General features: G+C 33.3%; 1 protein-coding gene across 1 annotated transcript; it reads left to right on the forward strand.

The window, feature by feature from the left end:
- LOC111515446 (retinol-binding protein pinta-like) lies at window positions 1-27804 on the forward strand. Its single transcript, XM_074174164.1, has 7 exons — window positions 1-121; window positions 7162-7364; window positions 11103-11262; window positions 17858-18104; window positions 22220-22330; window positions 22877-22979; window positions 26575-27804. Exons 2-7 carry the CDS (start codon window positions 7196-7198, stop codon window positions 26721-26723), a joined length of 939 nt encoding a protein of 312 aa, XP_074030265.1. The 5' UTR covers window positions 1-121; window positions 7162-7195; the 3' UTR covers window positions 26724-27804.
- Window positions 27805-27896: the final 92 nt, after the last annotated feature.

The raw sequence follows: 27896 nt of genomic DNA on the forward strand, positions 1-27896 counted from the left end.
ATGAGGCCATTCAGTTACAGGTCTTGATGCTCGTATTAAAGTAAAACAGGTTGGCAATTTATTCGAATTTTCTTCGTAGTCTTCAGAATACGTTTGTCTTGACGAGTTCGCGATTGCAGAGGTGAGTATTATTAAGTTTCTCAATTGTTGCCTACTAACACCAATGTTGATTGAAAAAGAGTATTGAAGTTAGTTGAAAACATAATAACGATTACAGTTTTTTCAATTCCTGTTTTTAATTTCCAAAATGATTATTGCATGACTTGAATAACATACTTGTTTTCGTCAGTTGAGGCACTTTCTCTTACATGAATTTGAACTGATTCATTGATTGATAGTCTGGCTTTTTCGAAAATTACCATTTTGGCATTATCGCAGAGGGTATTATCTAGGTGGATTACTACACATTTTTCTCAAAGAGTGACGTGAAAGATAGAAGATAAATAAATAAATTGTATTGATCCTTTCTGCTACATAATGTGTACATGGAATAAGTCATTATTGTAGTTAAGTTATAAACAAGCATATAGACGAGCGTACTAAGGTATAAACAAACATACAAATACATTCTAGGTCTAGATGAAATGCAAGTAAAATAGGTTTCACAGGCATCATATAAAATCCTATGTGGTAATATCAATGATATACAGTGCATTTCTTCAATAACGCCATCCCCTTTTATTTTTTGAACGGGTCAACTAAAAAAATTGAAATTTGAAATAATGAAATCAATGCATGAATACTTTCTTTTGTAGTGGAAGTGACAGAAGAAACTCTCAAGATGGCGACTGGGTGTCATCTGGGAAAAAAAATTTAATGAAAAGGGGGGTCTCGTGACACATCATTTTGGAGCTTCTGAAGAATACTTCACAACTCTAGAATATGAAGGCAATATCTTCACCTACTACAAAAAGGCGAAACATTCAATACTTTCCTGAAGACAAACACATTGATGTCGATATTTCTAGAAATATTCTTTTTCCCTGCCATATGGCAATTCCAACAACTCGATAAGGTTTGTTGAGTTAATTTTGTTTATGAAACATTAAAAATGTCAGTACGACAATGAACATTATTGTCCAGTTAGAATATTCTCATTTAGCTTTCGGTTTTAGTAGTAGAAAGGTACCACGTCAACAATCTCTAAAGTGGACAATTCTCGTCCATTGGAAGAAAAAAATGAAGCGATTTTTATTTACGGTGCGAAGCGTAACTTTCATGAGACCAAAAGGATTTTCAATGAACGTTTTACGAATCGTCCTGTCTGTAGAAAATATTTGAGACAACTTGTATCCAAATTCACAACTGCCGGTAGTGTTCATGACAAAAACATAACACAAAACAAAAATAAAATGGTAAACCAATTAATTGAAGATGACCCTGATCGAAAAACAGAATTCTGCGATAACTGCGGAAACCACCTATCTCCACAATATTTGTGTTAGTGACAAATGTACATCGTTTCAAACGGCAATGATCACAGACAAAATTGCCGTTATTGGAGTGACACCAACACTCACGTTTTCCGGGAAACACATACCCAATATCCAGAAAAAATTAAAATTTGGGCAGGAATATTGCGAAATAATATTGTAGGACCTCTATTTATTGATAAAAATCCAACAATGGAACTGCATTTGAATATGCTAGAAACTACTTTTGACCCTCTCATCATTGAAAACGTGAAACCGAATCCTGATTAATTCGAAATGGATATCGTATTCCAACAAGATGGAGCATTACCTCATTACTCCAGACAAGTAAGAAATTATTTTGATACTACTTTTCAAGGTCGTTGGATTGACCGTCGAGGTCCCACAGACTGGCCAGCCCGCTCGCCAGATTTGACATCTTCGGAATTTTTTTATGGGGCTATTTGAAGCAAAAGGTGTACGAAACTGAACCTGCTTCAATATTGGATATACGGCAGAGAATAATGAATATTCGTAGAGATATTGACGTTACTGTGTTCAAAAATGTTCTGCGCGAAATATCGGATAGGCTGTTCATATGTCAAGAAGTTCAAGGCAACCATTTCGAGCATCTTCTGAACTGACCTCAAGCTCATTACCTCATATTATGTAGTTGAATTTCAATGTATTCAGACAATTATTGAAAGTTCTGCCATTTTGTAGTAGTTGAAGATATTGACATTATATGCTGGGGTTGTGAAGCATTTGTCAGGAACTTCAAAAATTGGTATCACAAGACCCCCTTTCCCATGTAATTTTTTTTCCAAATGACGCCCAGTCGCCATCTTGAAAGTTTCATCTGTCAATTTCACTTCAAAATAAAGTATTCATGTATTTATTCCATTATCCCAAATTTCAACTTTTTGAGTTGACCTGTTCAAAAATTAAAAGGGGGGGTTATATTAAAGAAATGCACTGTATATAAATCCAGATAAGATGTGGTCGAAATACGTTATATAATAAAAAAAATAATACTCACCACCTTGCATAAAACAATAAACAAGGAGAGGTCACAAGGACATTTTAAAATAAAGTTGTCAAAAGTAATACGATCGCTCATTGCTTACTTCAAGTGTAAATTCGTCTACTGTGTAAAAACCCTTTCCTGATAAATAACTTTTCAAAATTTTTGAAGATATGAGGAGACAGAGTCTTTATATCCTTTGCAGTAGACTATATATTCGAATGCCGGTAAATTTATAAGATTTTTCATCGTTTGTTTGAAGGTGATTGACAATGTTTCGTGATGAATTTCACTGGTTCGGACTTCCATTATCTACTATATAAAATGATTTGAAATCCCTGAAACAAGTAGAAAAAGAATAATTAAAAAATAATAGTTGAAAATAACAATTATATTAAGCAACAATAAACCTGAAATGAAATGATAGTGAAATAACCTACAAGTAAAAATATAATAATTGAATAAATAAAAATTGAAGGAATGAAAAAAGAACATAACAAAAATAAAAAAGTGTAGAGATTCCAAGTAACGTTAGTTCACGACGTTTCGATTGTTGGTATCTACAATCGTCTTCGGGTGATGACATCACCCGAAGGTGATTGTGTGTCCTTGTGTAATAGTCAGGTAAATCTGATAATTGAATTATTATAAACTATAAAAAATTAATTTTACAATGTGTCCTTATATTATAGTCAGGTAAATCCAATAAATGAAATATTATTTCAACAAATTATATAGTATAATTAGGTATTGGTCCACCATCGTTATTCATAATATTATTATGTTAATTTATTTTTACACCCTCATAGGCATCTAGATGCCTATTGAATATTACTGACGTTTTTCCCCAACACCAAATCGTTATTTTTAACACCTCGACACATGTTTTGATCACCAAGTGATCATCTTCAAAGAGGAAGATTAAAACTAAGGACTAGTGCGAGCTAATCCTATTTATGCTATAAAGGTAACTCATACAGGTAAACCAACCAGGCATACCAACCTAAATTATTTTTACAATTTTGCCTTATCTATTATTTTACAATATATGTTTATATAAAACAATTTTCAGCTATATAAAAATTAATTTCACAATATTGCCTATCCAAATTTATTTTTTCAATGTGTCCTTATGTAGTAATCAGTAAACCCAACAACATTATTTTATTTTATTTTAACAAGCTATATAGTATGCTCTTTGGTATAGGTTTGTCATCGTTATTCATAATATTATTGTGTTTACTTATTTCTACACTCTCATAGGCATCTAGTTACCTGTTGTTGTTAACTTGTCTAACTAATCTTAATGAACTGAAGTATATGGAATGGTTTTGTTGCAAAATATGATGGACGACTGCTGATTTGTCAGGTCTTCCATATTTTAAGTGTGCTATGTGTTCCTTATATCTTAATTTAATAGATCTTTTTGTCTGTTGATAATATTCTGCATCGCAGTCTCTACATTCAATTTCGTGAATTCCAGACTTTTCCGAATTCTCGACTTTGTCTTTTGGACTTCCCAAAAGGCTCTGTAGTGCATGACTTATTTTAAAACCCACATTCATACCTAATTCCTTGAAAATCTTTCGAATGTTCCTCGTATATTGGTGGTATGGAACTGAGATGTATTTATCTTGGTTTTTGTCCTTTCTGAAAGTCGAGATTTCGTTTATTCTTAACCTAAACTTCTTTTTCCTAATAATGTCATCAACAATACCCCTCGACTGCGATGTAAAATATTATGGACAGACAAAAAGATCTATTGAAGTAAGATATAAGGAAAACATGGCACAGTTAAAATATAGAAGACCTCACAAATCAGCAGTCGCCCATCATATTCTGCAACAAAACCATTCCAAAGACTTCAGTTCATTAAGATTAGTTAGACAAGTTAACAACAACAGGCAACTAGATCCCTTTGAGAGTGTAGAAATAAGTAAACACACTAATATTATGAATAACGATGACAAACCTATACCAAAGAGCATACTATATAGCTTGTTAAAATGAAATAAAATAATGTTGTTGGGTTTACTGATTACTACATAAGGACACATTGAAAAAATAAATTTGGATAGGCAATATTGTGAAATTAATTTTTATATAGCTGAAAATTGTTTTATATAACATATATTGTAAAATAATAGATAAGGCAAAATTGTAAAATTAATTTAGGTTGGTATGCCTGGATGGTTTACCTGTATGAGTAACCTTTATAGCATAAATAGGATTAGGTCGCACTAGTCCTTAGTTTCAATCTTCCTCTTTGAAGATGATCACTTGGTGATCGAAACACGTGTCGAGGTGTTAAAAATAACGATTTGGTGTTGGGAAAAAACACTCCAGTAATATTCGTTACTACACCAAAGGTTCCAAACAGTGCATCATGAATCTAGATGCCTATTGTTGTTAACTTGCCTAACTAATCGTAATGAAGTGAAGTATATGGAATGATTTTGTTGCAAAATATGATGAGCGACTGTGTTCCTTATATCTTATTTCAATACATCTTTTGTCTGTCCATAATATTTTGCAGATTTTTCCAAATTCTCGACTTTGACTATTCGACTTCCTGAAAGGCTCTGTAGTGTATGACTTGTTTCAAAAAACCACCTTCATACCTAGTTCCTTGAAAATCTTTTCAAAGTTTTCCGTGTATTGGTGGTCCTTTTTCAAAAAGGACAAAAACCAGAAAAATATATCTGTTCCATACCACCAATAAAGTTATACACTACGAAGCTTTTTAGGAAGTCCAAACGCCAAAGCCAAGAGTTGGAAGAGTCGGGAATTCACCATCAGACATATAGTTTTTAAAATAGTCATATTATCAAACCAAAAAATGACTTTTCAATCCCTGAGAAATAATTCAATCAAATTCGTAACGTCAGCAAGAAAACAATTGATTTTTTTAAGGAAATAATTAATCCCCTTACCCTACCAAACTTTTTTCAGGATTATTATTATTAATTATTGAAAAAAAATCATTATAACGTATTAGTTAAAAGGGACTAAAAATTATTCAATATTACATATCTATCAATAATTTATTAACTTTATACTGCATGTTTTTAATCAGGACTACAGGTTGACCTAACTAAATATCATTAGTTCGAACATTCATTGTCTATTATCTATAATATGATTCAAAATCTCTTGAAAGAACGAATAAACAAATTTAAATTAATAGCTGAAAATAACAATCATATTGGGGAAGAAAATGAATTACATTACAATGAAATAGAAACTAAGCGAAAAATTGAAAATTGAAGAAATGAAATGGAATAAAAATTGTAGTTGGAAGATTTTAGGCCGGTTCTTGACGTCTCGATTTTTAGATTTTTATTTGTTCATTCAGAGATTTCATAACATTTTATATCATATTAGACAATGGAAGTCCGAACTAATGAAATTCACCCTATCATGAAACATTGTCAACCACCTTCAAACAAATATACTCTAAATAGTTAAACACTGCGCGAGCTCTGCCCTCTGTCTATAACAAAAGATATAAAAAACACTTCAAACAAAAATAGTGTCAAATTTAATTTTCTACAATATTCCTAATGATTACAGGTAGCATTAAATTCATAGGAAACGAGATATTTGTGTAAATGTGTAAAAAATCGATTTTTTAACCTCTGACCTTGGAATATCTGTAGTTGCGGACATCCTACGATAAGTAGGTTTCGAAACAAGTTTCAGGCTGTCGAAATAAAAGTTCACGCAAGTTCATAGCTGACTATCTCGCAATCCGAGGTGAAACGCATAAGATTCCAGGTGAATTATTGAAAAAATACTGTCACAAAATATTGAAATGTGTGAACTCTCTACCATTCTTCATCTTTATCAGTGCCGAAAACATCCTTCACTCTGAATAATCTCTCGGGGGTTATGTATGATTATTCGTTGAATTTTCGAAGAAGTTACTTCACAAAAAATTGAATTACCAGTAACTTGATAGTTGTCATTATGTACACAGAGGATACACTACAAAAACACACTTTTGTCTATTTTCCACTATATTTTTTTATTGTTGACCAGTTTCGGCTATTACACCATTTTCGTTTTTGAAATATAGTGGAAAATAGACAAAAGTGTGTTTTTGTAGTGTATCCTCAGTGAACATGAATTTCCACAAAATAAACAAGTCGTCAATCGAAGAAGTGTCATTATGTACTTGTCATGCACTGTTTGCTACTTCTTGTATGATAATGAATATTACTGGAGTTTTTTACCAACATCAAACCGTTATTTTAACACCTCGACACGTGTTTCGATCACCAGTTGATCATCTTCAAGAGGAAGTTTGAACATTCAGTTTAACCTTCCTGTTGAAGATGATCACTTGTAGATCGAAACACGTGTCGTGGTGTTGACAAAACGGTTTGGTTTTGGGAAAAAACTTCAGTGATATTCAACTTGATAGTTGATAAATATTACTTTTAGCTTGTATCACATGAAAAGCGCTATCCAATAACATTTTCGTCGACTTTATTGTTAGTGTAACCTCCCTATGTTATCGAAGAAGTTTCACATTTTTTTATATTACCTTGAGCCTTCCATCAAACATGTTACTAGCAATATCTACTTCAACATACCTTTTCAATCAGTGTCGTACATCCTGTTGGCAGTTGATCTGTCTGTTGACCATATAATGTGTATGATAAATTGTCCTTATCTTGGCATGTGAAGGCCTTTGCCGACCTTTTGTTTGTTGACTTTCAGGGTTTGCTTCAACTATCATCATTGTTTCACTTGGATGAGAGTTGCCAACGATATGGGGCAAACATCAGAATATTTTGAAAATATACCTCGAGTACTAGAGCTGGGTTTGAAAGTAAACAACAAAACCGAGAAGGATCTGAAGGAAGATGTTATAATTGTAAAAGAATGGGTGTTAACACAACCACATTTACCAGAAGTACCAGGTGAGATTTGAAATATTTTAGGGTAAATGATACACTTCCTAGTTTTTATTGCTTAACTATCACTACTGCTACTGAACAAATCGTCTGATGTTTCCGGGTTCGTGATCCGTGGTCTGCAGGTATTTATGCTTAACGTTTCGTGTGCTACTGCGGCAGACATACTCAGAGGCGATTCGATGTGCAAACTGAGAATGGTCCTGGTGTGTTCGCACTTACGTAAATGGTTCGACCCTTCTTTGATATCCGTGTTGATCTTTTTTAAGGTTGAAATTCTTCTTATGTTTATTGGAACGAAAGAAAGCTTCAGAACGCGCTTGACAGCCCATAGCTCAAGGTGAAGGTAATCAATCAGAATAAGAATCGAAACAATGCCGTCCCTATAAAATATATACTTATATATTTGTAAGTCAGAGAATTGAAAACAATGCAACAATTGCAATTAAACCTGGTAGCAATTAAATTGATAGCAAATTGCCACAAACGACTCTCCTCGATAGGAAGATTTAACAGATTGTCTCTGGTCTCGATTCCTAGCCATACTAGCCTGGAAGGCAATGAGGCTGCTGACTCCCTTGCAAAGAAGGGTGCTGTAAGCAACTTAATCGTACCAGAACCTGTCATTGGCATCGCTTAAGGCTTTGACAAACGAAGATTTAACAACTGGATGGCAAGGAAATTCATGGACTTCTGGCAGAATCTTTCAGAATTGATCACTCCAAGGCGCTTATTTACCTTTCGAAGCTAGATACCAAACAGTTGTTTGACTACAGTAGGGATGAACTACGATGTCTAACAGGCCTTCTTACAGGGCACTGTCATTTGAATCATCATCTGCAGATACTCGGACTATCGGAAGACAGTATGTGTCGTATCTGTTTGGAAAATGATGGAACAGCCAGAGCACACACTTTGTACCTGCCCGAATCAGTTTTTTACAGTTCGGCAGAGCCGTATTCTTACAATCTGACCTCAAAGGCTTCGTTAAGAAGCTGGGTTTATTTGGTAGAGTGTGAATAGGTGTAAGCCACAATAAACCCTTGCGGGATGCGGTGGACGGTCGAATAGACCCACTAACTTTGGACCTAATCCAACCTAACCTGAGCCACCTATCTTCAGTGAAACCAGAAAGCTATAAAGATTAAAAAATGTGAGATACACTTAGGGATTTCAACAAAGTTGTACTTATATTATGAAATTATGTAAATTAACATTGGGTTAGAACAATTGAAGTCCATGATTATGTCCAGCATGGTTGGGTAGAGTGCTTACGATAATTAGTAACATCGAAATTTGTGACATTTTTTTAGGTGTAAATCGGACAATCAGACAATGACGATGAAATTTCAGAAAGGTTCATGGAATTGATTGAAAGAAAATAAAATTACAACGACCTCTTCCTTGAGAAAAGAAGCGAGGAAGAGAGAGAAAACTGAACTTTATTTCCTTATCGAAGTTTTCTTTTCCTTCTTCTCTTCAAGATTTCAACTTCACCCACGATAGGTCGTTGTAATTTCGTTTTATTTCAATCGATTTTGCATCGTCTGATTGTTCGATTTACATCTGAAGAATTTTCACAAATTTCGTTGTTACTAATTAACATAGATACTCTACCCAACCATGTTGGACATAATCATAATGAATAAAAAGCATTTGTGTTGAATTATAACGTATGACTTTCTTATTCTTCAATTGTTTCAACCTAATGTTGATTTTCATAATTTTCATAATATAAGTACTACTTTGTTGAAATCACTAAATGTGTCTGATATTTGATAATGTTGGTATCTGTTTCAGGTTTTACTGAAGATGTGTGGCTTACTCCATGTTTAATTGCCATTGACCTCCGATGTTTTCAATTTTCTGAATCACAAATAAATATGTATATATTTTGTGGAAACTATATTGTTTTGATTCTGATAAAAAAGTTGTCACTATGGCCAAACAGATGAATTGGTAGTTGCAGAACATGTTCTTTCAGAGGGCAGCCTTGGCATTTCAATAGTGAGGAAGAGAGCTTAAGCATCAACAAGACATGGATACCGGTAGTGGTAATAGAAGTGGTAACAGTGGTAGTAGTAGTGGTAGTAGTAGTGCTGATAGTAGTAGTAGTAGTAGTAGTAGTAGCAGTAGTAGCAGTTTTTTCGGCGAGTGGAAAAATCTTCTAAAGACACCTGGTCGCCCTGTGACCAGCTAGTGTCGGATTTTTACCGGCTAAAAAAACTACTCATGAGTCAGGCTACTCATGAGTCAGACAGGCTACTCGGGAACTGCCCTCGGGCATTACTTCGGAATAGCAGACTGTAGTGATGGTTCAGGGCTCTTCCTTTTTCTTCAGTACTTCATTATTATTCATTTAGTTCTTTTCTTTTCTTTGTCAGGATGGTCTTGGAGAGTTTACTAACGGCTTCTCAGTTTTCTATACTTTTGAGCATCTTCCCTATCATATTTTCCGGTGTTAATTCTCCTGTCGTCATTTCTGCGTTTCGTCTCTGTTCTTCCCAACGTATGCATTCAAAGATTATATGTTCTACCGTATCTATCATCCCGCATTGTCTATCTTCGAGTAGTAGTAGTAGTAGCAATAGCAGTAGCAGTAGTAGTGGTAGTAGTAATTTATTGATGCAACAGATTCTACACTAACTTTGGCTATAGTTGAAATTTCATTCAACTCTTCTGAAAATTGAATGACTGAGATATTTGAAAATTCATAAAATGAACATATCCTAATCCGCCCTGCTACCAAAAGTTCAGTCTGCTACTGCAGCGGACATCATCATTGGTATGACAATATCAGTCGTTGCTGAGACCTTCGTAGTCAACGCACGTCGTATAAGAAGAGGAAACGTTTGCTACTTTAGGTTCTATTCGAATACAGCTAACAAGATCGGATCTTGTTCTCTTCAATAGTAATTCCGCTCTATTTCAATGCTTTGAATGTGAATACGAATCCATAGCTGTTAAATTTTCGTATCATATGTAGTGGAAAAATAAATCTTCAGAAACAGCTAAATGTTGATAGCAACGCCTCGTTCTTCACGTCTGTCAACTCTGTATATTCAATATCCATAATTGATAATAATATCCATATTTATATTTCATCATTGATTATGATTATGAATCATCCAGACCACAACGTGAGCCACCAAAACGTTGAACAGGAGACCTGCGACAGAAAATAGTTCGGACATGCCGGGAGTCGGAAACTCCTGACATCTTCAATAATTTAAGGAACGCTTTCGAAAGTGGACTGTATTATTGTATGGAACTAGACGGAGGTACTTCCGAACACTACATCCATTGATTGTGTTGCTATTGATATTACTTCTGTTAATTTCCTCAATGAAATGGGGGACAGCAATTTTTCTGTTTTTACTTAAATAAAAAGTTAAACATTTAATTCATCAATAACAAATGAACCAGTTCAAAAAAATCAGAAGTAATAGAGGGACAAAAGACCTTTCAAATGATTTATCACTCGACCCCCCATGACATTGACACAAATAAGGAAGGTTGTTGCTGACCGCAGGGAGGTAAAGTTTCGGGTATGACTTCCATATCATAATTAGTCTCCCTAGAAATGAAAATTGATGTCTTTTTTGAAATATTTTCGATTATACTTACATTTGTGACTTACAGGGGGGGGTCAAGTTTTCGTTGGAACGCCCTGTAGATTCGATGAATCAACTAGTTATTAGAATTCACTTTCACGATGAGATAAATAATACAATTTCGTTTCAGATGACCATATGATTACAAGTTTCTTGATTATGAATAAGTTCAGCATTGAGAATGTTAAGCAGAAAATAGATATGTACTACACCATGAGATCTTTATATCCAGAATATTTTGAAAACAAGCACCCTCTGGCTCCATGCATGCAAGAAATCATGGATAATTTGTGAGTGTCTGAATTTTCAATTATTTTTACTGGGGTGTGAAACAGTCGAAAAGTCGAAGTTTTAATGAAATTTCTAGCTCAAAGCCGGAATCCAAAGAAAGTCTAAAATTCGAGTAGAAATTTGAAAGAAAGTATCATATTCTACTTTCAATATATAGAAATATTATTAAATTTTCAATTTGAATTGAAAATTTTGTAGAATTCCGACTTTTGGATCGAAATTTTATTGAATCTCGATATAAGACTCAAAATTTTGTCATTTTTCTCAATTTAATGAATTTTCGGGTGAAAAGTTGAACTCAATCGGTAGTTTGAACTGTCTATTATGGCTAATCGGCAGTTTGAGCTGTATACTATAGATAATCCACAGTTGAAATCTAAGATTGAACTAAGTCGGTAGGTTGAACTGTAGATTGTGGCTAATCAGCATTTTAATGATAATCGTTAATGTTAATGTTAATGTTAATGATAATCGACATTAAATCAGTGATCATACTCAATCGGCAGTTTAAACTGTCGGTTGTGGCCAATTAGGAGTTTAAACTGTCTACAATAGATAATCGACAGTTGAAATTATCAATTATACTTAATCGACAGTTGGAACTGTCGAATGTGGATATTCGGTAATTTGAACTGTCTACTATAGATAGCCGACAGTGGAAATTTTCGATTATACCTAATCGGCAGTTTGAACTGTCGATTATTTGTGGCTACTTGGCAGTTTGAACTGTCTACTATAGATGATCAAGGGTTGAAATCATAGATTGAACTCAATCGGTAGTTTTAGCTGTCGATTGTGGCTAATCGGCATTTCGATGTGTCGATAGTCGACAATAAATCTTTGATCAAACTCAATCGGCAGTTCAAACTGTCCATCATGGCGTCTCTGCAATCTAAAATATCTACTATAAATGATGGACAGTTGAAATTATCGATTATAATTAATCGACAGTTCAACCGGCGATTATGGCTACTCAGTAGTTTGAACTGTCTACAATAAATAACACAACACAACAAAGTTTTTGTTTCGGGGTTGAAATTAAATAATTTTAATGTATTTCCACGTGTTAAAACCGAAAGTGACCATAAAAATTATATATTAGCTCTTGTTTTCAAGATATAGTATCATTATATTATATATATGTATATTGAGTTTTCAACAAATGAAATATTTCATCACCAACAGTTGGTACACATGTTTGTTTACATAACACCCCTCTCATCAGCTGTTCTTAAGTAGTAAACATAACCTATGTGAGTTTGTCAATTGTACGCAAGTGGTTGCTATTGAAATTATCGTGTGAAGTTGATTTTTAAATTAATTCAAGTGCTGATCTGAAATGCCTCGAAAGTGTGTGAATTCTGCCGATAGCTTTTGCTATATATGTGGTGAAATAACATTTAAGGCTTAGAAACGTAAAATGACACCTATCGTTAAGACAGCCTATGAACATTATTTTGGTGTGAAAGTTGGGGACCAAGATAAATCATGGGCTCCTCATATATGTTGTAATTCTTGTTCCGTCATATTGCGAGAGTGGCTGAAAAATAAAAACCGGGCAATGGCTTTTGCAGTACCTATGGTTTGGCGTGAGCCTACCAATCATACAGACGACTGTTATTTCTGCTTAACTCCTCCCATTAAGCAAGGTTTATCTATGAAGAAAAGAGTAACGGTTAAATACCCTAATCTCCCATCTGCTCTTCGGCCTGTACCACACTCAGACAATTTGCCAGTCCTTTCTCCACCCCAAAACTATGAAATTTTAGAGGAAGGTGATGAAGACTGTTTAGAAGGAGCAACCCATCCTTCTACATCTTATGACCCTGATTTTGAGGTAAGCGATAGGTCTAGTGATCCGCACAGAATTAGTCAAGCAGAGTTGAGTGACCTTATAAGAGATCTTCGTTTGTCTAAGGAAAAGGCTGAGCTGTTAGGGTCAAGACTACAACAGAAAGATTTGCTTCCTTTTTTTGAGAAAAAAGAAAACCTCGTAGTTTGTTCTGATGTTAATGGTTTGATGGACTGCTTGAATTTGGATCACACTCCATCTGAATGGAGACTGTTTATAGACTCTTCAAAACTGAGCTTAAAAGCTGTACTTCTGCATAATGGAAATCAGCTACCCTCTATTCCTATAGGTCATGCAGTTCACATGAAGGAAACGTATATAAATATGAAAACACTTCTCCAATCTATCAAATATGAACAACACAAGTGGCACATCTGTGGTGATCTGAAAGTCATTGCTATACTCCTAGGAATGCAATTAGGGTTCACCAAGTACTGTTGTTTTTTGTGTCTGTGGGACAGTCGGGATAGAAAATCTCACTATAAAAAAATGAACTGGCCTACACGAGACCTAAACTCTAATGAGAAAAATGTAGTTTACGAGCCTCTTGTAGATCCTAAGGATGTTCTCCTTCCCCAATTACATATTAAGTTGGGACTAATGAAAAACTTTGTGAAGGCCATGGACCAGGAAGGACAAGCTTTTAAGTACTTGAGAGCAAATTTTCCCAGGTTGAGTGATGCTAAAGTCAAGGAAGGCATCTTTATTGGGCCTCAAATCCGTGAAATCGTAAATGATCCTGCTTTTGACATGATTTTAACAGGAAATGAAAAAAGAACCTGGGAAGCCTTTAGGGGGGTTGTACATGGGTTTTTAGGTAACAAAAGAGATCATAACTTCACAGCATTGGTTAAAGAGCTTCTTCAAGCTTACCCCCAACTTGGATGCAACATGTCCTTAAAAATTCATTTTCTTCACTCTCATCTTAATTTCTTCCCACAAAACTGTGGAGCTGTGAGTGACGAACATGGAGAAAGATTCCATCAAGACATTGCCTTAATGGAACAGAGATATCAGGGCCGTTGGAATGAAGCAATGCTTGCAGACTACTGCTGGTCTGTGTGTAGGGATGCTCCAGAAGTGTTTTATAAAAGACAAGCTAAACGACAGCGATCTTACAATGAATCGGATGGACTTAATTGAAATTTGGTGGTACAAACTTCTTTTATTTGTCAAAACACTAAGAATAATGTTTTTTTTTTTATTAATTTTGTACTTAAAATATTCTAAAAGAAACATAACAATATTGTTTTATGTACTTTCACTTTTCACGTATAGTACAACTACTCTTTAAGATTAAGTACTGTGTATCTCAAAAACCAGAGCTAATAAAAATTTTTCATTGTTATTTTCGTTTTTATCACCCCAAAATTAGTAGAAATTGACTAATTTAGTGTAGGAAACATTCAAAAAATATTTTTTTGTTGTGTTGTGTAATCGACATTGAACTGCTTGATCGGCAGTTTGAACTGTCTATTGTAGCTAATCGGCATCTTGATCTGTCAACTATTGATAATTGACATCAAATTATTGATTATACTCAATCGGCAGTTCAAAATGTTGATTGTAGCTAATCGTCAGATTGAATTGTTTATTATAGAAACAATTCTCTGTACTGTTTCTGTGCATTCATAATTTCATTTACCATTCGAAAGATATACAGGGTATTCCATATTCGATGGTCTATAAGACGTTTCTAGAGAACAAAAAAAGATGAGAATTTTAAATTTTGGTTATCGCAATGTTTCTACATCTACATGTCACAGACATCAACTTGGAAATTTCAAAAGGAACACCCTATATATTATATCATTTTTGAATTTTGCATCAGAATCCAAATTACTTTTGTTGAACATGTTCTACACTTATCTCAAATCGTTTTTAAAATATTAATTATTCTGTTTTTTTTTGGCGAAAACATGGTATTCTTAATATTTAATACGGCACAAATTAACTGACACAATCGAACTCAACTCCTGGCAACATTGAGATTATATATGGTGGTTATCATTTCAGAATGGAATTCGAATCTTATTTTATACAGAGTGTCGGAAAAATATGTCTCAATTTGTATCTTTGATAAGCAACCATAACTTTTATTTCAAATAGAACACCCTGTATATTATTCAATTTTTGAATTCAGCCAACCAATGTGAACAACTTTGATCAACTATGTCCTGTACCTATCTCTGACCGTTTATGAGATATGAACTATTTTGAAAAAAATTGCTCCTATGCAAGAATAAAAATTTCCAATGAAATCAAAAATCAAGTGCATAATACACACATTATTGAAATTTCAGCGTAGGTCTCGGGCCTCCTAATATTCACTCTTCAAATAAATATGGTGAAACTTTTTCTATTTCCAATCATCTACTCGAATATCAAGACTTTTAAACATTAATTTTGAATTTCACAACCGAATTTCGGAAAGGATAATGATGTGTCATGATCCAAGTCTGATTTAAAAAACACAATAATGGATTTCACAATAACTTGTTCAAAACTAATCAATACAGTTTATTGCATGATTCTCACTATAAAGGGTTTTACAAAAACCTTGACACGCGTTTCGCCATACAATAACTTCTTCAAGCGTAAACTGTCCGACTGTCATATTGAGGTTGTGAGTCCGGTAACTGGTGATATGGAAAATGGAATGAACATTTTAAGGTATTTTTATGGTTATCCTCATGCTTCAGTATCTAGTGCTGCAGTTGATTTGGGAATATCGCGAATTTGTATATGGAGAATTTTACAAAAACATAATATGCTCGATTGAAAATCATTTAGGCTGCAAGCTTTGCATAAAGATAATCCACCGAAACGGATATAATTTTGCGAAATGCCACTAACATAGACATACGAAAATCCAAACTTTTTAAAATAAAATTATATGGACTGATAAATCACAATTTCTACGTGTCGAAATAATCACTTGTGAGCAAAGGGGATTCCAACAAAAAATTTATTTTAATGTTTTTTGTATGCTCATGGATCATGAAGTTTATATTTGCATTTATGAAGAAAATTTGAATTCTGAAAAATATTTAGATATTCTGAGATCGACTGGCAGTGATTTTCTGGATAACTCGGCCCTGAACTTGTCTCGGAATTGTTGCTATTAGTTGGATGGAGCTCCTCGACATTGCACACTTGAAGTGTGCACCGTCACCGGATCTGACTTCCCTAGATTTTTACCTATGTGGAAAATCTAAGAAAAGTTATATAGAACACATATCGATACGAAACAGGAACTGAAAGATCGAGTTAGATGTGTCTTCGAGGAAATCAAGCCGTCGGAAATCCGCAGAGCCACGACTGATCACGTGATAACATCAATCCATCAATGTTTACAAAAAAATGGAAAGCATTTCAAGCACATGAGCTACTGAATTTTCGTCATATCAGTATCAAATGTCAAATAATTTCACAATATTATCTCTTGTTTTCTAGTGTAGAATTATTTTTGTTATCAATTTAATTTTGAAAAGTGTTAGTTCTTGTGTCAAAATAGTAATTTGTGTCATATACCCACTATGAAATTTCATTCATGTATTCTATTAAACCTTTCTGAACTAATGTAAAGTCATTATTCATTATTAGATATGTTCAATTATACATTTTCCCTGAATTTTATATTTGAAATGTTATATTTGTATAGAAAAATTCATATCTCATAAATGGTCAGAGATAGGTATAGGACGTAGTTGAATAAAGTTATTCACATAAGTTGACTGATTTCGATAATTGAATAATATACAGGGTGTTCCACTTGAAAAAAATAGTATTGAGACGTATTTTTTAGACACTCTGTATAAAAAAAGATTTGAGTTCCATTCTGAAATAACAACCACCATATGTTGCCAGAAGTTGAGTTCCATGTATCAGTTAATTCATGCGATATTAGATATTAAAAATACCATGTTTTCGCCAAAAAAAAATAATTATTATTTTTATAACGATGAGAGATAAGTATAGAACATGTTCAACAAAAGTAATTCGGATTTAGATGCAAAATTCAAAAAGGATATAATATCTAGAGTATTCTATTCGAAATTTCCAAGTTTATGTCTGTTACATGTAGATGTGTCAACATTGCCATCACGAAAATATTTTCAAAAGATAGATCACAACCATTTACATCGTTAACCAAAATTCAAAATACCCATCTCTTTTTGTTTTATAAATACGTCTAATAGACCATCGAATATGGAATGCCCTGTGTATTCTGGGAACCAAAAATCAGAAAATCATCCTTCAGCAGAGATATATTCTTTATCAGTCGAATACCTCCATATCACTTTGTCGTATACGAACATTGAATATCGTCCGTCATCCATTTGATTATAAGAATTGGTCAGTGATACTGTTCTAGTTATCTGATAAAGAATGATGTTTTTATATTGGCAAAAATATTCGATCTCTTTTCGTTATTACCATTCATCAATCTGAAGAACCGAAGAGAATCAAAGATATCAGGTGTCAAAAATATACATATAAAAAGAAACACTGCAGATTATTACTGAATAATACGATCCCAAACCCATTAACAGATACATGAAGACAAAAATCGCACAGTTTTTCTGATTGAAACAAGATATTTGATTGCTGTTGAACTTCCAGAATACTGATCAGTGCTATAGTTATTGAATTTTTACAATTTTTCATCTGCATCTGAGTGTTACGACTTAACACGTTTAGTCATTATGTTATATACTAAACAACTATTTTTTTTCCAGTTGCTACATACCGATGCCGAAAGCAACAGATGAAGGATATCGAGTAATAATTTTTCGTTTATTTGATGATAATCCAGATTTTAACATCGTCAATTTTCACTCGCTCATCTACAATGTTACTGAAGTGAGAATGAAAGAGGATTATAATGTTGGCGATATCATGGTTTACGATTTCAAACACTTGAATTTAGAGCACCTAGCTCAGTGTACTCCTACCCACATAAAAAACTATACTACAATACTAGAGGTGAGTTGAATTATTGACCACAATGTGAAATGTAGGAAAAATATAGAATAGCGAATGGTTAAATCGAGAAAAACAATTCTTTCATCTTTATTCATTTTTTCTAACTACAATTCACATGTTCTATCCGTTTATTTACACTAATGTATTTTAATATCACGAAGTGTAATGTGCTTATATTGTTTTATATTTTTGATTAGACAGGTTAGTTGTCAATCCGTTATGGAAAATCGTAAAACTATTCTCATGTTATTCTTGGTCCGTTACTCTTCAAATAGCATCGTGTCGTTTCAAGGGTCTTCGATTCAAGAAAGTTCATTTGTAATGCTATTCTTGGTGTTCAAACTATGATACGATATAATACAATACTATATATTCATATATATATATATATATATATATATATATATATATATATATATATATATATATATATATATATATATATATATATATATATACATATAATTCTGGGTAAGCAGCAATTGAGAAAGTGTACTCTTTCAACAATATATTTCAATCATTTCGACAATGTATACTGGCATCTTCAAGGAAAACTACAATAATAGAACATAAGACTAATTGTAATAGTACAGTTGAAAATTATGTATTACATTGTCATTGAGGTTGGACTCGTGATGTTTAGAATAATTTTTGTTATTATTTGATTTTGATGTGGAACTTACATTTGAGAAATGGGAAAACATTGAAATTAGTTTGGATAGTGATTCAAGGATGATTATAGTTACACATCAAACAATTAAACATATAAACGTCAAATTTGGTAAAATTTTTGTGAATCTAATGAATAAATTCCTTTTTTCCATTCTAAAATTCTGATTTTGTAGAAATAAATGACATGGCAGTTCAGAAAACAATTACATTGTTGGATTCAGTATTGTCAAACTTTCATCCTATACAGGAATGCCAATTTGAATATGATTATTTCATGTTCTATTTAATGAAGATGAATTTTTGAATAAAATTATTTTGATGAAATTTCTACATTATTATAGTCCATATTATGCCCTGTTCGATTAACATGTTCGCCTAAGGCACATCTATGTGGGGCTAATCTGCTATCGCTTTTATGTAAGGTAATACGGTCTTCCAAATTCCTGGAAATTTGACCAATGTATATGCTGTCACAATTTTTACAAGGGATAGAATATATAACATTCGATTGATGAGTAAAAGGTGTTTTGTCTTTTATTTCGCTAAAGATAGAATTAATAAATAGAGCGGTTTTATAGGCAATTTGAAAGTTATCATTATTATTACATTTGTCAAAAATTGTCACAAGTTTAGGTGTTACCTCTTTTATATATGAAAGTGATACAAAACGTGGCGAAAAAGGAACTATGTCAGAAGTATTGCTATTCAAAATATTATTATTATCATCATTAATTATTATTATTGAATGAAGACGGAGTACTGAACAGTATTTTATTTAATAAAGGTTCTGGATATGAATTATTTTTAAACAACTTGAAAAGAATATGTAAATTTTTTTGATGGAAAAACAATCGGAAATACAGAGTATACGTTGTTTCATCTGTTTTATCAAATTAACTTTCATGGATTGTGGTATGAATGATAATTCATAAATCTACCCGAATTAACTGGTTTTCTCTACCAATCAATTAGGATGGTATTATCCAGTAATTGCTTAAATAAAAGAACTGATCTAAATCACCTAAGTGAAATTTATTCTTTTTTACTACAAACTGAAAAAAAATTTCATAATTTCAAAAATTCATCTTCATTAGAGTATAGTACATAAAATAATAATAATCAAATTGGCATTCCTGTAAAGGATGAAAGTTTGGCAATACTGAATCCAACAATGTAATTGGTTTCCGAACTGTCATGTCATTTATTTCTTCTCCTCCATTTTCTTCTCCTCCATTTTCATTCAAAATTAGTATTATAACCTATTTTGTGTTCACATGTACCGGCCTGGTACAAAATCAGAATTTTAGAATAAAAAAAAATATATTAGATTCACGATAATTTTACCAAATTTGACGTTTATGTGTTTAATTGTTTGATATCTTACTATAATCATTCTTGAATCACTATCCAAACTAATTTCAATGTTTTCCCATTTCTCAAATCTAAGTTCAACATTAAAATCAAATAATAATAAAAATCATTTTAAACATCACTGAGTGCAACCAAAATGACAATGTAAGTACATGATTTTCAACTGTACAATATCAATCAGTTTTATGTTCTATTATTGTAGTTTTCCCTGTTGTTTTCAATCAAATTCAAACAAATAAATTGTTAGTTGAATAGATTGAGGATGAATATTTGTGACAATAAAAAGTAAAACGGCGTTCCATATATTTTCCAGGAAGTTTAGTTTTGGTGGCGGGTTTTTATGCCTGACGCTTCGTATACTACTGCTTTGCACATTAATTGAAGGATATGTGATAATGGTCGCAGTGCTCAAAGTAGTGCTCAAATTTTTTTCGATGTTCCCAACGCAGTAACCACGATGCTGAAATTTAACTCTGATTTTGTTAGTGGACGTAGTTTGGTTTTCATTAAGGACAGATGTGTGTACCATTAAGGACAGGTAGCCAGATTTTATTATTGTCTATTGTCTTCTCTTTCCAATTAACATTATTTTTGTATTTTTGAGTATCTATTGCCTCTCTATATACTTTGGTATAGTAGTTTTGTGTTTTATTGTGTGTTACTGTATCTTTGAATAGGAAAATTTGAATGTCTTCTTCGTTGAGGGCATGTTAGGCTACCGCTGATTTGTTGGTTAGTCGGAATCAAAAATGTATCTTGTTTTCGAAGAGATTGGTAACTCTACTTCTTTTCGGGGTTTCAATGTAGAATCACCCGCAGCTACAAGGAATCCGGTACAAACCGGGCATTGCTGAAGGTTCTCTAGAGTCCTTAGCCGACCTTAATTTTATCCAATGATTTGGCACAAATACGAGCTCCACGTCGTGTTTCTGTGAGATTCTGTCAATCCGGTCTGTAACATTTTCCACGTAGGAAGCGACAGCTGTTCTCAGACTAGCGTAGCTGGGGTTACTTGACGTTTCCTCTCCTGGGTCGTATGGCCCGCTCGAATTCCCCGTCGGGTTACTCATTCCCGTTGAATACATTTTTCAGGTGACTGAGTTCCGCAGGAAGACTCTCAGCTTCACAGAAACGTTGTGCTTTCTCAACCAACATTTTGATTACCCCTCCGTTTTGTTGTGGCTGGAGGTCGACATTTTCAATCAGGTACCTGTCTGTGTACCTATTTGTTCGCAAGAACATCCAAGAAGACCAGAGTCCCTTGGCTTTCTCGTTCCATTGTGAATTGGATTTTTGGGTCGGGAGAGTTCAGATATAACAGGAAATCGTTTAATGTCTGTTCACCATCTTGCCATATCACGAACGTGATAATGCAGCCAACAATATGGTTCTACGACCTCTTGCTTTGAGGCCCCTTCTTCAAAATTTTCCATGAAAATATTTGCCACAGCCGGACTCGATGGACTGGCTAATGCGGTACTATCCATTCGTTTGTAAAAATACCATCCCACTGAAAATAAGTTGATAATGAACAATGAGCGAAGATGGTGGTTATATCTGTTGGGAATTCTTCGCCAATTAGACGTGTCGTGTCCATGATCGGAACCATCGTGTACCACGTCAATGTACGTCTTCAGGATATAACTCCATATCTCTATTTAGATTGGGAGGAAGTTAATTTTTAGGAGAGAATTAGTTTTGGGAAAGGAAGGTTTTTGCTTCCTACTTCCCCATCTTGATACAAACAAATGTGGGAATCCTCCAAAGGAAGAAAGGAAGCAGCTGATTAACGGAAAAACAGATTTTAAACAGATTTTGAATATATTTCAAGAAAAGTTACTATTTTTGTCCACAGTTCCAATAAATAACAATAAATATGAATGGTTGTCAACTCGCGAAAAAGGTTTCACACAGTTATATCCGGCCATGAAAGTTTACATTTTATGAATTTCGAATTGATTCGTGAATTGTTTGAATATGATTATTTAAAAAAATATGTGTTGGAAAATTCATGTTTCACTTTATGAACATTTCAGTCATCATTAGTCGAGTTTTTATGATTTTTTTTTCAGAAAGCATTCAACAGTAATATCAAACAAATGCATTTGATTAATCATCCATCATTTGCTGAACCAGTTATAAATCTAGCGAGGAAACTGTTAAATCCCAAAGTCGCACAAAGGGTGAGTGAATTCTGTTCAAAAACTATAGAAGAAATCATAATGGTAGAATTGAATGGATCGTGATTCTTACTGTGAAAATTTTGACTGATATTTATTTTCAATTCAACGAGCATGCAAATAATGTCTCAGTCTGAAAGAGTAAACATAGTTTTCAGAAAAATATATAATGGATTTTTCACGAACTGAAAAAAAGTTAACCATCTTTACCGCGTGATCTGCTCGATTTTCTGAAACATGATAAATACATTTTGTAATTTATTATCATGGATAGAATGATTTTCCAAACAGCTGACATTTGAAATTTTTTCAAGGAATGAAATTTAGGAATATTTCATAGAGATAATACCATGATGTTATATTTATGTTGTAAATTTTCATTATCCCAATGTAGTAGAGGGTACCTAAATAAAATACTTTTCTCTAACGCTAGAAGTGAACACTGTCAAGTTTGTACCGGTGAATTCACAACTGTTTTCTGCATGCAAAATTTCAAACTCAGTCGTTCATTTATTTTGAAATATATATTCAAGAAGATTTTTTTTTCAGTTCTTCTTCCATAAGTCCACTGATTCCCTGAAGGAATATGTTTCCGAAGATATATTGCCTAAGGATTTTGGTGGCACTGGTCCCTCATTGAAAGAATACAGTGGTAAATATTGGTAACTCTATTAATGATGAAGCTTTTGTAAATTACTGCTTTCACTTTTTCATGATTTAAATTGCGAGACAATACAATTATTAGTGAGAGAACTATGAGAAATATTTGACTATCATGACAGCCGTAAAAGAAATTAATCGACGCTTGATTAACAAATGTTTGCTGTTAATCTTTTCATTTCAATAGATGATATTTCCATATTTTATCAATATTTTCATTTTCTCACTTCATCTATGACTTTCATTGGTGATTTATAGAGTAGAGTAGAGTTTTATTTGAACATGTTACATACAGAGTTGTCCAACGAAAAGTATGCACCTTGCTTTTCTCCTTTTTTTGTAACTTAACGCAAAAATGCTCGGACAGTTCAATTTTGCTTTTGAGGGGGACATATTTTACATGTATTTTTCTACTTGTGCCTTCAACCCCCTAGTGAGGGTGAGTAACAAACCTAAAATTTCAAATGGAAAGTGGGGTCGAGTGATATATCATTTGAAAGGGTACAAAGTTATCGTTCCGATGGTACCTAATTTGTTGTATTTCACTCAGTTAGGTATTATGAAGAAAAACAACTACAACCCAGTACTTTGAAATGTGTAATTGACTTAGTAGAATCCTACTTCAGCAAGTGCTGAAAATGTGACCCATTTGCCTCCATACAATAATACAGATTTTGTTCAAATCTATTCCTAACATTTTGTAGCATATCAGGTGTTATATTTCTGCACTCTGCTGTAATTCGTTGGCAAAGATCTTCTATGGACTCGGGTTCCGTAGCAAAACATTTATTTTTAAAGTGTCCCCAAAGGAAAAAGTCTAAAGGCGATAAATCAGGTGACCTGGCAGACCATTCGATGGGGCCTCCCCTTCCAATCCACCGTCCAGGAAACCGGTCATCTAAAAACTCTCTTACCGGAGCAACATAGTGAGGAGGTGCTCCATCTTGCTGGAAATGAAGCCGATCATCATTATGATTTTGGTTATTTTCAATTATTTCTGTCATGAGAGGAAAAATTGTATCTTCAAGCATGTCCAGGTAGACCTCACCAGTTAAACTCCCAGGAATAAAAAGTGGCCCTACGATATGACTACCTAATATGCCACACCAGACATTGTTTTTTCGAGGGTACTGGATATGGACCTCTCGGTCCATATCCAGTACCCTCCATCCCAGTAACGGCAATTATGCCTATTCACCGCTCCATTCAAAAAAAATGTAGCCTCATCGAAAGAGCACGTGTTGAATGATAGGTGCGGATCATCAATTATTAGCTGGCTCAGTTGTTCAAAATTTTGGACTAACTTGACGGGATGACTGTTATTAAAGAGGCGTGCAGTAAGTCTAGCACAACTATTATGTTGATATTAAAGTTTAACAATTTCAACTCGTTCAGGAATGAAATAAACCATTTTCACAGTGAAGTTGAAATAATTTCAAAAGCAACCGAACTGAATCAATGAACGTTTGCCTATATTCTTTATGTACACTTATCTGCTGTTGTTATTTGAACCAAAAAACGCACGAGAAAAATTGAGGAATGTAGTAGTGGTAAAAATGCGGTTTTTTCCGCATTTTCATTAACACCAAAAATATCGAGTAAATGTTCTTGCTTTTTTTATAACTATTCAAGTAAATACAACAAATTGAGTATCATTGGAAAAAGACTTTTGTGCCCTCTCAAATGATATATCACTCGACCCAACTTTCCATTTAAAATTTAAAGGTTGTTACTCACCCTCGCTAGGGAGTTGAATGCACAGGTAGAAAAATACATCTTAAATATGTCCCCCTCGAAAGCAAAATCGACCTGTCCGAGCATTTTTGCGTTAAGTTACAAAAAAAGGAGGAAAGCAAGGTGCATACTTTTCGTTGAACTACTCGATATGAATACATTTATGGCAAGTCACAGTTCATAAAGAGACATAAAGAGACATAAAGAGACATTAAAAATAAAATTTTAAACATATGAAAGGAATACATATGCATAACTCAATGAAATTATTATTCGAAAATGATTATTGGCTGACCAAATAATCATTTGATAAAATATTATGGGTATTTAAATGAACTTGTTTGGTCAAACATTCCATTACATTGTAGAAACATTATATTTCTTGAATTCCAATGCTTTCACTGAAAAATCAAGAACATTATATAAATTTAGGTTCAGAGAATTTTTGTTGCTGACAACTAATCTCTGTCGTTGGGGATTCAACATATCTGCAGATCTTGTGTTATATTGATGTATATCGAAGTGTTTCCTAAATCCATTTATGTTTTAGGTATCCCTAACAAAACGAGGTATATGTATAATGAAGGCATCAACATGATACCAAGCTGAATGAAATGTTGATTACAGTGATCTATGTATCCTACATTTGCTAAAATACGAATGACCTTCTTCGTATATCGAAATATCATTATTGCATTACTTGAGTTGCCCCAAAGTAGAATACCATATAATAGTACCTTCAGAATTAAATGAAGAGAAATAAGATGGTTTCAATACGTTTAGATTGGTTACTGGTTTGAGTTGTCTTAGGACGAATAAAACTCTAAAGAGCTTACGAGGTACATAATCTACGTGGCCAGACGAGTTTAACCGATGGTTGATGATTATACCAAGAGAAGATACATTTCGTCCTTTGAGACAGAGAGTGGATTTGAGGACTTGTGATGCACTCTTTGAAACCTTTGGTGTAGTAATGAATATTACTGGAGTTCTTTCACAACACCAAGTCGTTATTTCAACACCTTGACACGTGTTTCGATCACCAAGTGATTATCTTCAAGAGGAAGATTATTCTTCCTCTTACAGAGGAACACTACACTTCGACACGTATTTTGAGCACCAAGTGTTCATCTTCAAAAGGAAGATTATTCTTCCTCTTCCAGAGAAACAATACACCTCAACACGTTTTTCAATCACCAAAATATTATACTCAAGAGGAAAAATAATCTTCATCTTGAAGCTGATCACTTGGTGATCGGAACATGTGTCAAGGTGTTGAAATAACGGCTTGTTGTTGGGAAAAAACTTCTTTAATATAGTTTTTCAGGAGACATTTAAGTTCTGTGTTTCACTTCTCTTCAATTTGAGTCTATTCTTTGTAAACCAGCTTTTGACTGAGTTTTTGTTATCGTCAACAGTTCGAATCAAATCGATGTATGACTTTTTCGATTTTACAAGAGTAATGTCATCAGCGAATAGAATAAATTTTGAATTTCATTAGTTCGAACTTCTATTGTGTAATAATATATAAAATGATTTGAAATCCCTAAAATAACCAACAAAATTAAAAAGAATAGTTGTAAGTAACAACTATATCAAGCAAGTAATACAAGTAAAAAATGAAACAGCTGAACAAAGTTACTTCACAACGTTTCGATTGTTAGTATCCACAATCGTCTTCGGGTGACTTTTACGTACTAGTTTTTGAAAGTTCGTCATTATGTAACTCCAATCAAAACTAAGAAGTTGTTTCTATAATTTGTCAGTTGTGAAAAAGTATTTGTCATTTTAAGAGAGAAATATTCATCTCAAACTGAATGTATAAATAATATTTTTAGAAATTTTTTTTTCAGAAATCTGGAAAAAAAAATTCACAGAGTATAAAGAGAGATTTGATATTTTGGAGAAGCTACGTGTCAATGAAGGACTAAGGCCAACTCCTCTGGTAAACGACGACATTTTGGGATACTACGGAAATTTTAAGAAAGTAGCTGTAGATTGAACATGTTCGAACTATATAGCATTTTGATATGTATTCAGGTTCATGATATACATTACTTGTTTACATAGAAGATGATTTCAGTAAATACATCATGTTTGTTAATGTTCCAAAGCAAATGAAAATTCAACTGATTTTATATGTTGCTGTTCATTTGTCAATGTGTCAGATGTTTCTTACACGTATGAAATGAATAAAAATTAGTAGAATCCTTTTGTATTGATTTGAAAAAATATTTATGTTTTCATATGTCCTCCAGGCTTTCGAAGTGAGAAATGCTGAAATTCCATTTTCTCTTCAACTCTTCCTCTCCCATTTTTTGTTCTGGAAAAAATTATTTTATTGTAAATTGCATAAAAGCATAAACATTGCGGACGCAACCTGTTAAATGTTCAAATAGATTAAGTTCACTCACCGGGTCTCAAATTGGCACATCCGCATTGTAAATTGAAAATTCAGGTGCTCAATCAAGCCAAGTACCTGTATTATTACCTAAAGGGGTATATAAGGGCTAACGTAATAAATCATTTTTAGTTTATTGTAAAAGTTTGAAAATATCCTTATAGGAAAAACATTAGTTAGAAATAGAAGTGTTAAAAAACATAGAAAGTTCCAATTCTCTTTTCTTCATATACTATAAAAAAAGACATTTCAATGAAAAAAAATCATTGAAAGCATAAAGAACTGGAGCTTGGAAGAAATTTATTTAGATGATAGCCTGGATTTCATTACAGAAAGGTTAATCACTATTTTGCAAGAAGAAATCGAAAAATGTACGTACTATCAACGCATCAGGGGACCTGACTAATTTTTCCGAAAATATCTACTTTCTGCATTAGAAATACTGATTAATCGACATGATACAATCATTGCATTTTGAGTTGATCCATTTATAATGTAAAACTGAACTCAGTATACCTACTCTGGTGAGATAATTTTGATATCATTCCTAATAATTATTTTTTTTCTATGACATGAATCTTATAAGTAATACTTTTTCTGATATTTTTACCTGGACTATCCTTAGATAAGTGGAAGTGTATTTTTATCTACAATCATGATTAAATGACAAATTTGGAGCACATTCAGATTTTGATTTCTACCCTTATTCAATTCACCAGCCAGTATTTTGTGAATATCAAATATCTTCAGAATATCTAATTTTTATAGATTCAC

The sequence above is a fragment of the Leptinotarsa decemlineata genome, unplaced genomic scaffold (genome assembly GCF_025532065.1).
Source record: "Leptinotarsa decemlineata unplaced genomic scaffold, Ldec_3_MD MMD2_tig00000505_RagTag_RagTag, whole genome shotgun sequence".
NCBI lineage: Eukaryota > Metazoa > Arthropoda > Insecta > Coleoptera > Chrysomelidae > Leptinotarsa > Leptinotarsa decemlineata.

Coding starts and splice junctions, on each gene's coding strand:
- LOC111515446 (XM_074174164.1), top strand. CDS start 7,196: ATGAGAGTTGCCAACGATATGGGGCAAACATCAGAATATTTTGAAAAT. Junction 11,263..17,857: donor CAAGAAATCATGGATAATTT/GTGAGTGTCTGA, acceptor TTTTTTTTCCAG/TTGCTACATACCGATGCCGA. Junction 22,980..26,574: donor CTCATTGAAAGAATACAGTG/GTAAATATTGGT, acceptor TTTTTTTTTCAG/AAATCTGGAAAAAAAAATTC.